This window comes from Syngnathus typhle, linkage group LG2 (assembly GCF_033458585.1).
Source record: "Syngnathus typhle isolate RoL2023-S1 ecotype Sweden linkage group LG2, RoL_Styp_1.0, whole genome shotgun sequence".
Classification (NCBI taxonomy): domain Eukaryota; kingdom Metazoa; phylum Chordata; class Actinopteri; order Syngnathiformes; family Syngnathidae; genus Syngnathus; species Syngnathus typhle.
Window position 1 is genome coordinate 22584423 of NC_083739.1, and position 15098 is coordinate 22599520.

At 41.1% G+C, this 15098-nt stretch overlaps 1 protein-coding gene across 2 annotated transcripts; it reads right to left on the bottom strand.

The window, feature by feature from the left end:
- Positions 1-813: 813 nt before the first annotated feature.
- Positions 814-14750, bottom strand: b4galt3 (UDP-Gal:betaGlcNAc beta 1,4- galactosyltransferase, polypeptide 3). Of its 2 annotated transcripts, XM_061272422.1 has the most exons (7): positions 14460-14747; positions 13168-13647; positions 12687-12922; positions 12363-12553; positions 7676-7798; positions 6743-6847; positions 814-4382 (listed from the first exon to the last, which is right to left on the bottom strand). In XM_061272422.1, the coding sequence occupies exons 2-7, from the start codon at positions 13448-13450 to the stop codon at positions 4031-4033; spliced, it is 1290 nt and encodes a 429-aa protein (XP_061128406.1). In that variant the 5' UTR covers positions 13451-13647; positions 14460-14747; the 3' UTR covers positions 814-4030. The 2 variants fall into 2 exon arrangements, with proteins under 2 accessions (XP_061128406.1, XP_061128408.1); XM_061272424.1 differs by lacking the exon at positions 6743-6847 and having other exon boundaries at positions 14460-14750.
- Between the last annotated feature and the right edge of the window lie 348 nt (positions 14751-15098).

Consider the following 15098-nt stretch of genomic DNA (forward strand, 5'->3'; position numbering starts at 1 on the left):
TGCACATACTTTTGGAATAGAATTACTATCTATTTGCTCCGCTTTGCAGTGTCAATTCAACAGCTGGATAAAAGAATCATAATGCTGTCAGATCACTGTCAGAGGTACATTATCAATTCAACAGCTTGATATTTACAGCAATCGGTCAAGAAATTTTTACCATATTTTTGAAGTCGGAGATGCGCGCAGTTTTTTTTTTTGACAAATCACTTGGACGATGATTCCAAAATCTGCCCTTGTCTTTTACTTGATCTTCATAATGATAATAATAATATAACAATAAATATAATACGGCAGAAATAATATAAGGTATATATTTAAATATTCGTATATTTACAACATTTATGAATTAATGTTAGCTGGAATTTCTCACAGCGCATCGTAATATTGTAAAACCTGTTGTGCTAAAGAAAAAAATAAATAATAATGAATATAATACAGTGAAAATAATATAATGTACATATTTAAATATTCATAACATTAATGAATTAAATTCAGGCGGAATTTTTTTATCAGCGCATCCTAATATTGTAAAACCTGATGTGCTAAGGAAAAAATTTATAAAATGCATAAAGCCATCTCTAATTACAATGTGCTGTTGACAAGTTTTATTATTATGGGTTTGCGTACTTTACATTGTCTGCAGCTCGGTAGAACTCATGAAAGCTGTTTCTGATATTTTGTACAGGTAACGGAGCAAAAGGGGAGAACTAATTCTCAGTATGATGCAGTAAAGTGGGTCCTCCACTACAAACTAACCACAAATAGTAGATAAAATACTACTATTTGGTCCAAGCATAGTCTTAATCACAATTTACATCAATGGCTTTTATTAAACAGTGCAGGTGTACTTAATGTTCTAGCCGGTGAGCTTCATAGCAAGTTCTACATGATGTAAAAAAAAATCACACTTGTTAATAGGACAATTCCAACATAAACTCAAAATTTGCAAATAGCACTGCTGAGATTTCATGACATCCTATAATAAATGCCTTCTGTATAATTAAACATTATGTAACTAAAATCATTATGTTGGTAAAGGCTGAGAAATGACAATTTTATATAACATTATGTAATGCTCTCTGCTTTTAAATAGATACTACTCAATAAACATCTCTCTTTTATGCAATTACATCCACTGATTATCTGATGTCTAGCCTGTTGCAAAATGAAGATGTGCGCCTTTAAACTGTCAGGATCTGAGAAACCCTCCAGGCAGAGCAATGCGCACCTTTGATTGGCTGACTCCTGTGAATGGTGAATATTAATACTTAACATTCAAGTCACACACGCCGCACTTTCATTCATTCCTCGGCTTCGCTCGGCACTGTGCCATTGGCGCGCCTTTGAGTTTCGCACGACGAGAGCGATGGACGTAGGCACAATGAGATACAGACATACCGTTTTTTTCCATGTATAGTGCGCCCCCATGTATAGTACGCACCCCTAACAATGGCATGCTGATGCTGGAAAAAAGCTTGTACCCATGTATAATACGCACCCAATTTTTATGAATTTTTTAAATTTTTTTTTTTTTTTTTTTTTTTTTTAAGTCCCAAAGATCGTCACACACGCAGGGAGGCAATGGGTCCCATTTTTAAAGTCTTTGGTATGGTCTTAACTAGGCTGGATGTCATTTTTTTGTTGGCGTTGACTTCTCCGACTGCCCCTAAACGCACCACCGCGCTCCGTGCGCACACGGCGGCTCTGTATGGGAGAGACGTTGAAGAGGAATAAAAACACCCTTGGAAACCAAAACTTGCCCCTCGTCGTGACTCGGAGCCGCAACAAATGTTTCGGATTTGTGTAGGGTACATTGTGACAGACGGCAAACTAGCAGGTGATCGAGCGAGCGTCTGATACAAGAGCATTGCGGTCGTATGGAGCGTGTTTGAAATGAACAGCAGAGACGAAAGGAACAAGGCAAAGTGTTGTGAAATAAAATATTACCTGTAATACGCATTTTGTTATTTGCTGATTGAAACTGCTAATTAAACTGTGAATTGAAACTAATAGGTGGAGAACTGAACTCTCGCTCTTTATATAGCTGACGTGTCTTGCGCAACCGTTCTGCGCATCTGTAATGGCGGCCTCCGTATGACGTCCGGTCCGCGATGGAGATTAAAAAACAAACAATATTTGACAATAACACACCATCGATTGCACCATCGCATCAAACGATGTGTCGTCAATTATGAATTTTACTAAGTGTGTTGGGCAGGATGGCTGAATGCGATGCGCGATTGACAACAAACAAGAAGAAAGGTGAGTTTTATTTCGGGGGAGATTTGTCATGTCTCGTCCCCAGTTTTGCTATGTGTCTAGGTTGCCATAGTTTCTGTTCGTGTCACCCCGCTCTTCCTGTGTCACCTCAATCGATGTAACGTGTTTTGTATTTAAGTCCTGTCTGCCCCTCGCTCACCGTTGGATCATTGCATGTGTTACTGTCATTCTGTTCCTGTCTTTGGTAATGTCACCCTGTCTTTTTGTTCCACGACTTTGTCGGTCAGTCCTGTTGTTGGTTTTGTTGTACTATGACTTTATTTAAAAAAAAAAAAAAAAAAAAAATTTAAAAAAAAAAAAATTAAAAATTTTTTTCTTTGTACCCATGTATAATACGCACCCCAGATTTTAGGACAATAAATTAGTAAAATATTGCGCACTATACACGGAAAAAAACGGTAGTCTACCATCAAACAAACCATTTAGCTCATGAGCAACTGATAAACAATTACATTCAAATTTCTATCTGTATTATATTCTGAACTGCACATTTGAAATAAAAGCATATTTTAACTGATATCTTGATGTAAATCACTATTTAGAGCAGCAATAGATGCAACAAGCACATTCAATTCACACCCCCTCACCCTCACATACACATACACGTATAGTTCACATCCCCTCGTCAAGCTGCTGAGATACATTCAAAATGGCTGAATTAAAATAATATAAAATATAAAATTCTATCCTCTGAGTACAATATCTTCCTTCTAAAATGTTCTACATTTCAATGAATGAATGAAAACAATCGTAAACCCATCTACACAATTAGATGCTTCTGGTTAATTATAATATAACAGTTTCTCTCTACGAATTAATCTGAGTTTATACACAGTGTTTAATTGTCACTATAGCCACTTTACACTATAGACACTAGGTAGTGATACACCTTAAATATTATCTGCAAGGTTGGTTTCTTTTTTTCATTCCTGGTAATAGAAGAACACTACAATATCAAAGATCATTACTCCGTGTAACAGGAGTAGAATCAATAACAATTACAGCATCATGCTCAACATATGATTATCTGACAGTCATGATAGCTATTATATGCCAAGTCAGCCAATAAAGATCTGTTTCCATAAACTATGAATTTACGTGGTTTGATTGTCTAGAAAACAAAACTCAAAGAGAGAGGCACCAAACAAAGAAAATAGAAACTGGTGCACAAATAAAAATGTTTCTCTATATAAATATATAATCTATAGTGACCTTGATGCACATTGATAGAAAACAGGAATCCTGGAACAAATATGTAGCACTGGAGGAGCTAGTTTTTTTCTCAAGGGGTTTGCAAAACATTTATTTTACAAACCCAAAGTATTCTTCAGAAAATGCTGACAAAGATTGAGTATATGTTCCCTACGGGGAATGGGTGTAAATGTGGATAAAAATTCCTTGAAAATTGGGGTCCAACCATATTTCAAAGGGGCCAGTGCCCCCGCGCCCCCCCCTTCTAGCTCCGCCAGTGATATGTAAGCTTTGAAATTGCGCCTCCCTGCTTTTAAACATTTGCCATAAGGTGGGAGAGGTCAAATAAATCTCAGGTTGATATTGGTTTATAAAAGCGCTTTAAAAGAGAAGGCACAAGTTTATTCGCAGCACACCGAATGAAGTTTTGGGTTATTCACTCGCGGTAGATTTGACTTGTTGAACCCAGTCTCGTTCGTGAAAGTCCAAAGTGAAAACCAAGTGGCATCCTGCAAGCATTCCCACGAAAAGCCACGAAGAAAAAAGCCATTCAGTGCTACAGGTGAGACGCATGCACTTTTGTTTTCTCCTGGGTCATTTCAATAGCTGCCTTTGTCTGAGGAGCTTCTGCCTTCATGCCATCAGGTCTTGTTACAGTGACATTTAGGACCACAGGTTTTTTACTCTCTGGAGTCTTGGGCTCCCGATTATCTGTGGCTTCCGTCTTGGAGGAGCTACGTAGATGCACGGGGGTGGCCGTTTTCCCCTGAGGGTGGTGGGGCTCTTCTCCGATGTTGACAGTGAGGTTAGTGTAGAGAGGTTCCTCCTCTTTAGAGAGGAGTTCATAAGTCAGGGAGTTGAAGCCGTCAGAGCGCCAGTTGAGTCTGGTCCTTTTCAGGAGGTCAAATCTAGAATGTTTAAATAGAAAAGCAATAATGAGGTTTGTAAGGGTTGGAATACAACTGAGTCGGTTCTGTATTAACTAGATACTGTTAGAAATGCACACAAGCGATGTTCTGACACTTTGAAACAAAATAAATGCAAGCGGAGAATATATGTAAAGAGAGTAAGTGAACTTGCTGACAAGGTCATCAACAACATTTTTGGCTAGTATTAGCATTTTATGAGCATATAATTCAGTTAGAAAGCTGAAATTATACTGTTTGACAAATATATTTTGAATTTATGAAAAAATATTTATCATAAATTAATTGATATTCCAATATCAATAGATGGGACACATGCAAAATGTTCAATATGATAAAAAGAACATTTGCCATTAGGGGTGTAAATCGCGGGTTTTGTCACGATACGATATCATATCGATACAAAGAATCACAATACGATATTTGCCGATATCTTAAAGCCTGCTGTGATTCATTCACGATACATCGCGATATAATGCTCTACGATCGATTTTTTTTTTATTTTAAATAAATATAGAACAATATCTTGATTTATAACAATTCATACGTATCATATCAATTTGATGTCGGTTTTTTTCTTTAAATATAAATATAGAGATTTGTGGTCCCTGAATATTTGATCACCGCATGGCAGGATTTACAAACTGCACGTGTCTTGCCCGTTGAGCCATCTTTTCTTTGGAATCCAAAGTGCTTCCAAACGAATGACTTGAAGCCTAAAGGGGAGCAAATTTCTTCGTCTTTTTGGACACTAGCCATAGCACCAGCCCAGGAGCCGCGTACTAGTTGTCGACTCCCCTTTCACGTGCCTGCTCTGCTCACAACACAACACGCCGCTCACTGCTCCCGGAAAGAGGAAGCAAGCAACAATGAACTGGATTTCAAAATAAAGTCGCGTCTAATGTCCGAGGTCAAACACGGCGATATAAATCGATGTTTACGTTTAGCATCGATGCCAATAAATCGTAGAGCATTATATCGATTAATCGATGTGTATCGATGAATCGTTACACCCCTATTTGCTATATTATTAAAGTGACTTTTGGACATTAAAACCATGCAATGATTTAACCACTTACGCATAGTCTAGCTCAGGGGTGTCAAACTCATTTCACATTGTGGGCCACATACGGCCTCGGTAGATGTCAAGTGGGCCGGACCGTTTTATTATACCATACTCTGCTACAAATAACCAAAATATAATGTCTTTCCTTTTTATTTATTTATTTTTGGGTGTAAAGAAGCACAAGAACATTAGGAAAATTTTGAAATTTAATGAACATTCCTTTTACAAAACATTACATTAACATTAACATAACTTAAAACATTAACAGTAATGCACTTTAAGATTGAACGAGATTTATAAAGAAAACAATTTTTAAACCATTTACACATGTCCATATAAAATCTAAATTTAATCCCTGCCTACACCTTACAAACTAAGAAGAGTGCTAGTAAATGTGTAAAGAAGAAAGGCTTCACATGTCCTGTAAATGTGGAAACTTCATACATGAAACACACATACACATACAATACATATTGAACATTCATGGAGTTGCATTAAGAGTAGAAATCCACCATACCTTTTTGTAGTGAGGTTCCTGACTAACATTAAACTGCACACTTTTTTAATCACCACAGTAAGGATTCATCTTCACAGAGCTGTATTTTTTCAATGCAAACAGTATCTAAGGCAGCATTTTAAAGGCATTAGACTAGTCTAGACTTGTTTTTGTTCCTGATACTTGGCATCTTTTGGCCTGTACAAGTGCATCAATACCAGGTGCCATGTCCTGACTAGCTGTCACTTTCAGAATGTCATTTAAGTGCTTGTTTGTGAGCCTTGAACGCAGTACTGAGAAGATTAGTTCACAGAGGTAGGTTGTCCCAAACATGCACAAATGTTTAGCAGCCAGGGCTGTTAGTTTGGGGTACCCTGGTAGTAGATTCTGATCAAATTTGCCCTTCAAATCTGCATGTCTTCGGCTGTTGTGGTGTCCATCATTGGCACCAACTCAAACAACTATTCAGTAACAGTCAATGTCTCATCAACTCCACGAATAAATAATTCGAATTATCCTACGGACCTGATCGAACGCGGGCCTGATCGAACCTCCTTGCGGGCCGGTTCCCGCTCGCATGTTTGACACCACTGGTCTAGCTCATGCTAAAATCACATATGTCATAATAAAACCAAAGGCGTAAAATAAAATTTCACTGGAATGTGTGCAAATATATGGCAACTTAAAATTCACAGATTGATTATCCCGCAACATTTTCATGATGAGGCACTTTTTATGCTGATAAACACCCGACTACTGCAGCCGTATGTACTCACGTACCTGTGTGGGTTTTGCTCATTCCCTTGGTCTCCTCTATGCCTGATCATTTTGTAATGACCAACGGCCACCGGGGGGCGCACAATTTTCATGCCAGACAGACGCACTCTGGTTGAGCAGCAGACAATCGAAAAAGACAGAAAATGAACACTCGTGGAAAATCAGTCAATAAGTTTGAAAATAAATTCCTCAATAGCTGCTATCTCTACTATTGGCACCACAATATCTAAGTGCACTATTTGCTATTGTGACATCTCCCTACATTTCTCTGGGCACCAGACACTAACTCTCGGGTTCAGGGTAATTCCTGTTACAGATCAGTTGTTTTTATTTAATTCGAGGCCAAATTGCTATCTCATGTGGGGTTCTGTATTGTTCTGTTTCAGCGTGGTCAATATGAAGACTGATCAAATTTGCAACTGCAATCAAATATGCTCAATAAGAGGCTTCTGGTGGTCCCACATGAATTGTTGATATTTACAGTTTTGGATTCAGATATCTAGTTTTGATAGATTTGCTCTCCAGCTGCCCTCATTTTCTGCCAACTGTTATTTGGTTTGTTCTTAGTTGGATTTATTGCCGACTGTCATTCAGTCTTTGTGCTTGTGCTATTATGTAAGATTGAAAAGCTAGGCCGGTTTTATCAACTGCCAAGAAACGTTTGCCCGCTGACACTTGGCTGCTCTTGCCTAGTGACCACCGTACGTTTGGATGTGACGCATTCAGCGTGTCTCCTAACAGGAATTAGTGGAAGGGAGCTTGTCCATGCAAACTTACTCACTGCGCCCATCAAAGCCGCAGCAGTGCTGGGTGATGTGAAGATGAGAGAATGAAAAAATGAAACATGCATACCAAGAAAGATGCAGAAGTGCAAGTAGAAAACAGAAGACTGTGATGAGTGACAAGAAGATCATAATGAGTGGAGCACACTTTTACCTTGCCGCAATATCGTCATCCTCTCCCCCCCAGCCCCAATATTGATTGGGGAAGCCGTTCATCTTCATGTACTGGTCTGGAGTCACTGCAGAAACCCCACCGAAATACTGTGGGTATGGTAGCCTGGGAGGGTCACACAAGAGCTTAGTTAGAACACCTTAAGGCCAAGTTGTTGAAATCCTAGAGAAGATTGTATTTTTATGCTTTTCACACATAAAAGTTTATTCTTGTAATTTTAAAAAGTAATGTACTGAAAGAGAAAAGATCAATACACAAAATTATAAGTACCGTATTTTCCGGACTATAAGTCGCGATTTTCTTTTCAGTTTGTCCGGGGGTGCGACTTATAATCAGGAGCGACTTATATGTGAAATTATTAACGCATTATTACTTGATCATTAACACATTACTGACTTACTATAATATAGTTGATCACTTCACATGTTATTTTCACTTTAAACCACATAAGGGCGCACTAGGCCTGTGGAATAATTTGAAACGCAAGTGACAATGAGTCTGACGTGAGCGCCTCACTTCTGGAGTCAGCAGCGCCATTGTTTATAAGTGACAGGGAGGACGAAGATTTCGATGGATTTAATGATTTGGAGTGACAGGGATGGTTCGATAAAATTGTTATTTATGTTATAGTTATTTCATATGTCATTTATATATAGTTATCTAGCGTGTTGGCCCGAATATAATGATGTTTTTTGCACTGAAATAAGACTGCAAAAGTGGGGGTTGTCTTACATTCGGGGTCTAGACATTATACCCATTCACTTGTGCGCAGCGGTAAGTTAAAGGTTGCTGGTATCGACTGAGTATGTTGCTGTGATCGTGTGCGTCTTTGACACAAAGTGAGTACCGTTTTTTTCCATGTATAATGCGCAAAATTTAACAAATTTATTGTCCTAAAATCTGGGGTGCGCATTATAAATGGGTACAAAAAAATATATATTCTTTTTTTTTTTTTAAATCCGGATATGATACGGAGGCCGCCATTACAGATGCGCTTTCTTCTCTGCTGTTCACTTCAAACACGCTCCATACGAACACAATGCTCTCGTATCAGAGGCTTGCTCGATCACCTGCTTGTTTGCTGTCACAATGTACCCTACACAAATCCGAAACATTTCTTCGCTATCGAGTTTGCTAGCGCATGCGCAGTGATACTGACCGGCAGAATAACATCCGGTTGTTCCCAAAGATTATCTTTTTTCTGAAATAATTTTACGTTTACGGATTTAAGTAGGAGTCAAAATTTGGGGGCGTATTATACATGGGTACAGGCTTTTTTCCGGCATCAACATGCCATTTTTAGGGTGCGTATTATACATGGGGGTGCATTATACATGGAAAAAAACGGTATATACATTTAATTGTTACTACTGTCCACTGTTGTGCCATTTGTCCGATCGCAGTTTGCTTCGTGTGCGCGCCATTTGATTGACAGCTTCGGCGCGCTCCTTTAAGTTTGCCTCGCATTGTACGAGTAGCCGTTACGCAGCGGCACGGCGACTAACGGTCGCCACCAAATGTATTTTGTTGTCTCGATGACTTATATTTGGTGTGTTGCCGAGAGTATTTCATTTAGGGTTATTTAGTATGGCGGAACCGTTACGCGCAGTTAGTTATGTAATGTGTGCCGGCTACTAGTGTTTTGTGACGTCAGAAGTTGAGCGTTGACTTACATGCTGTATTTCTGTCTGTTGCAGAACCACACACACATACCACACACACACACCACACACACACACACACACACACACACACACACACACCCTTCACACGCTTCATACAATAATCACACACACAAGAATCACATTCACACACCCAAAGACTCAGCCATGTACACTATACATACCTGCTCTCACATCCTTACGACCAAACGTGTCCCTATACCCTTTTGCCAGTTTGCCTGTATGCCCCTATGAGCCACAGTGCCTGTTACGTTTTTGCCAATAATTCAGGAAAGCAATCAAAACTGAACCACATCTTCCCTCCTGTGTTCTGACCGACACCCGGGGGCAAAAAGAGCATAACCATCCGAGCCAATCCCCTATACAGTCTTCAGGCTCCCCAATCATAGCGGTAGCAGTTTGCATTATTTTATTGTTTTTCCTTATTCAGATTTGTTTCAAGACTACAGTTACAGTTGGACTTCACTTTGGTTAATGCAGTTATTGCAATTTAGTTGTTTTATCACAGTAGATTGGTTTATTTACATTTCAAAAACCAGAGGCCATTAATTTACAAATGTGATTGCATTTTAGTTTACATATTTAAATGTTCAGATATTAATATGTGATAGACAGTTTTTGCATGATTTGAATGATGCAAAATAACCTGCTTTTTCTCTCGAATATATTATTATAATCATTTGTTTCAGATGTAATCATTTTCTGTATAAAAATTTAATTTCATGTTCAAAAAGTATTTTTTCAACCTTGAGTCTTGAAAAAGAGGGGGTCGTCTTATAATCAGGGTCGTCCTATATGTGGGCCAATACGGTAGGTCTGTGGAATAATTGGGACCGCAACTGACGATGAGTCCGACGTCAGTGCCGATGTACTTCCGGAGTCAGCAGCGGCGTTGTTTATAAGTGAAACGGAGGACAAAGATTTCGATGGATTTAATCATTTGGAGTGACACGGATGGTTTGATAAAATTGTTATTTAGTTTATATGTAGTTATATAGGTCTGTGGAATAATTGGAACCATAACTAACGATGAGTCTGACGTCAGCGCCACATGTACTTCCGGAGTCAGCAGCGTTTTTTTTAAGTGACACAGAGGACGAAGATTTCAATGGATTTAATGATTTGGAGTGACACGGACGGTTCGATAAAATTGTTATTTATGTTATAGTTATTTGATATATAGTTTATGGCGCACTGGGTAGCACGTCCGCCTCACAGTTAGGAGGGTGCGGGTTCGATTCCACCTCCGGCTCTCCCTGTGTGGAGTTTGCATGTTCTCCCCGGGCCCGCGTGGGTTTTCTCCGGGCACTCCGGTTTCCTCCCACATCCCAAAAACATGCTTGGTAGGCCAATTGAAGACTCCAAATTGTCCCTAGGTATGAGTGCGAGTGCAAATGGTTGTTTGTCTCTGTGTGCCCTGCGATTGGCTGGCAACCGGTTCAGGGTGTCCCCCGCCTACTGCCCGATGACGGCTGGGATAGGCTCCAGCACGCCCGCGACCCCCGTGGGGACTAAGCGGTTCAGAAAATGGAAAATGGATGGATGGATTATTTAGTTTATATGTAGTTATATAGGTCTGTGGAATAATTGGAACCATAACTAACGATGAGTCTGACGTCAGCGCCACATGTACTTCCCGAGTCAGCAGCTGCGTTTTTTTTAAGTGACACAGAGGACGAAGATTTCAATGGATTTAATGATTTGGAGTGACACGGACGGTTCGATAAAATTGTTATTTATGTTATAGTTATTTGATATATAGTTTATGGCGCACTGGGTAGCACGTCCGCCTCACAGTTAGGAGCGTGCGGGTTCGATTCCACCTCCGACCCTCCCTGTGTGGAGTTTGCATGTTCTCCCCGGGCCCGCGTGGGTTTTCTCCGGGCACTCCGGTTTCCTCCCACATCCCAAAAACATGCTTGGTAGGCCAATTGAAGACTCCAAATTGTCCCTAGGTATGAGTGCGAGTGCAAATGGTTGTTTGTCTCTGTGTGCCCTGCGATTGGCTGGCAACCGGTTCAGGGTGTCCCCCGCCTACTGCCCGATGACGGCTGGGATAGGCTCCAGCACGCCCGCGACCCCCGTGGGGACTAAGCGGTTCAGAAAATGGATGGATGGATGGATAGTTGTATAACCTGTGAAATAACTGGAACGGCAACTGACGATGAGTCCGACGTCAGCGCCGCATGTGCTTCCGGAGTTATTTATGTTATAGTTTTCTGAATAACTGTTAGTATGTTACGTCAGGCACGTTCTCAGTTCCTCGTTTGCGTTCATGTAATGTTAGCATACCGTATCTTTTAGCCTTTTGTTGCCTTTTAATGTCTGTTCTTGGTGTTGGATTTTGTCAAATAAAGTTCCCCCGAAAATGCGATTTGTACTCCGGTGCGACTTATATGTTTTTTTCTTCTTTATTATGCATTTTATGGCTGGTTCGACTTGTACTCTGGAGCAACTTATAGTCCGGAAAATACGGTAGTCATTAAAAGTAGCTTACTTGTGCAAGAACATTGTTACTTTTTTATTATCATTTACAAAATCATGTCTACAACGTGCTGAATTATTTTGTACATTTAATGTGTGCTGATATTTTGAGCTCAAGCCACCAACTCATTAGCCATTCTTTATCAGGACTCCTGAATTAATCAATCAATGTCACTAGACTCATTAAAAAAATGGGGTCAGATCACAAAAGTTACCAAGTTGGCAACAACTGCAGACAGTTGTAGGTCCTCAAAAGGTTTCAAAATTAAAAAAAAGCCCTGTAATCTTTTCCAGTTTAGTTTGACTTTGATCAACTGTCAGACTGTGGAAAGGCCAGATGTGGCCTGCGGCCAAATTTTGTATCAGTCTGTCATTCGGATGCATTTGTGGAGATTGTAGCAAGACGGAGACTAAATAATTACCCTCAGAGTTCCTCACGATAACGACTTGAAAATCATTTCTTGCAAATATTTATGCATGGTGGGCAAATGGACTGTGCCTACCTGTATTTGAACTTGTCCATGGCCACAGACAGGTGTGTTGGAAACTGCTTGTGGCAAGTGTAAGTATTGTGGTCGTTCTCAGGCAGCAGGTCAACATCATGGAGGAAAATGCAGCTCCATTCCTCATCTCGAAGGGCTTCCCGCACACCGACATTCAGCAGCTTGGCTCGGTTGAATGTACCATTACCCCACTGCAAGACAGAAACAGACAGAATAGTTCAAATTCTATCAAATGCAATCAAAACATGATTTCAAAGATGTGCAGAATAACCTTCAATTAAGGATTTTATTTAACAATATGCATCGCAAAGTCCTTCTCCTGACCTGCTGTACGATGTAGATGCTGTAGTGGATTTGTTGCCTCTGCAGGAAAGGATGGAGGTGGTAGAGGAGAGCACGGAGGTGTGTCTGCCGGTTTCGGTATGGGACCACGATGGCAGTGTGGTGCCGGGGTGCACAGTCTGGTGGACGGTAGTGTCCGCCTGGCAACACCAATGGGTTCTTTATTCTGATCTCCTCCAATGTCAGAGGTGAGGAAAGATGGACAGATACGGGCCCAACTGTGGGGATAGGAAAAGTTTCATAAACTGACATATGATCCTCCAAGCATATTTTGGGAGGAGGGGGGCAGTGTCCTCGTGATCCCCCTCTAGCTCTGCCAGTGCCTGCCACTATACAGCGCATGTTTCTCAAGTTTGCAGTTCAAAGCAAAAAACTGTCCAATCATCTGCTTATATCACAACAAACACTTAAGTCGTATAACTCGTCGTATCTCAAGGCATCTTTGGTATATTTGCTTCCTCACCTAACAGCGGGGACACAATCTGGCAGCTTGCTAGTGGTGGCCCCGTCACAGGAGGTCCAGTGCCAGCATTGCGAGGTGGGGGAGGCGGTGCTCTCAGATGACTGAGGTTGGTGTAGACGTCGTGGGGTCGCGAATAGTCAAACTCTTGCTCTGTGGTGTGCACCAAGACGGACACCAAACCTTTGAAGCCCCCAAGGGAGAAATAGAGCACAAAGGCAAACTGGAAGCCCACCAGCAAGGCCAGTGTGCACGGGGAACCCAGAGAGCGCCCGCAGCAGGCCATAATCAAGGAGGGTGATTGAACACACAGAAGCAGGATGAGTTAAGTTATTGGAGGAGGAGGGGCAAGGAAAGGAGGTACGGGAGGAGGGGAAAGCACAGAGTGAAGGCTCAGGTGTGCGCAGGGAGGACGACCATCATCGGGGACAGATGATCGTCGTGGTGAAGCTCAGTCTGGACTGCCATCACCTCTTGGTCTCACTAAGAAAACACAAGGAAGAACAGGCTTTTCATGATATTTGGATTAGGTGAACTGGAGCCAATTTGTTTGACTTTAATTAAAGTAAATTAATCAAGCAAGCAATTATACATTGAATTTATTTCTTTTGAAAAACTGACACATCGAGTCCTGTAATAGTGTGTTGCTTATCTATAAAACTTTATTAGTACTAGTCATGATAGTCGACATTTTCTACGGCTACCTATTTTTTGAGAATATTGCCAGCCGCTAAAAAGTGGACGGCGGGCGGCAAATGCCCCCCACAATAAACCTGCATGACTGTCTTTCAAAGGAAACCTTATGTATTATCGTTAGGTCACATAAACGCATTCCCTCCATTAGAATCACTAGCGACAAAACTGTTGCTAAACTACAAATTTAAGTTGAAACTTGGCAATGACATGAAATAAATGTCATGTTTTGTTTCGCTCCTGGTTCAGCGATGTGGCATTGCCGTGCAAGCGGCGCTGCGTGATGGCTGCAGATCAAATGAATCCAACGTCGCAGCTCCATTTCATGACATGCAAAAGCAACCGTCGTACGCTTGCGCAACTGTTAGATTTTATTTTATTTTTACCCTCACAAAGCAGCTGTGGAATGGAGCTATGGGTTAAAAAGCATCATCACAACTAGTGGCGTAGCATATCGCGCTCCAGATGATTGATTAGCCAGTCATCACCGTCAGCAATCAGCTACAACAAGTCTGTGCAAATGTGCCTGAATTGTCTCGTTGGTCACAAGCCAGCTTCTACGTCTGCTGTGTGCACAAGCACAGCAGCTCGTGCAGACTCACCAGCTAGCACGTCGCTGTTGTGACATTTCCAATCCAGCTCGAGGCTTCCGTTGACAATCCACAGGCCGCAGCCAGCCTCCCAAAAGAGGCAATGGACCAAAAGATCCAGTTTGTTCGCAGATGCTGCTCGCTCCTCCCCCTTCTCCTCCGCCTCCTCCTCCTCCTCCTCCTCACCGTCTTGCTTCCTTCCTAATCGCTCATCTGGGGGCAAAATCGGACGAGTTTACACGCAAGAGCGTGGCCGGATTGACTGCGTGCTTGAGATGCATGTCCTGCTCTCTCACCGCGAGTGCGCGGCTTCAACAGCAGCATCGCGTGTCACTACCAAGCGCCTTTTTTGAAAGCCACCAGCCTATTAATCATCCTAATATATGCACAGTATAGCCAATGGAACACAAAGCTATCAGTCACATATTCACATGCAAGTGTAAATTACTGTAATTATTTGTAAATGCACAAAGTACAAAACTATTCTTATGTATCATGTACCTGTCAGACTGTCAGAGATGAGTGGAAAACAAAAGGAAAAAAGAGTCGGTCCAGTTCATTCGTGGATGAGGTTTAAAAAAAAAACTGCTGTGTACCGTAATCTTCGGACTATAATTCGCGTTTTTTTTTTCACAAATTTTCAAAATTAAA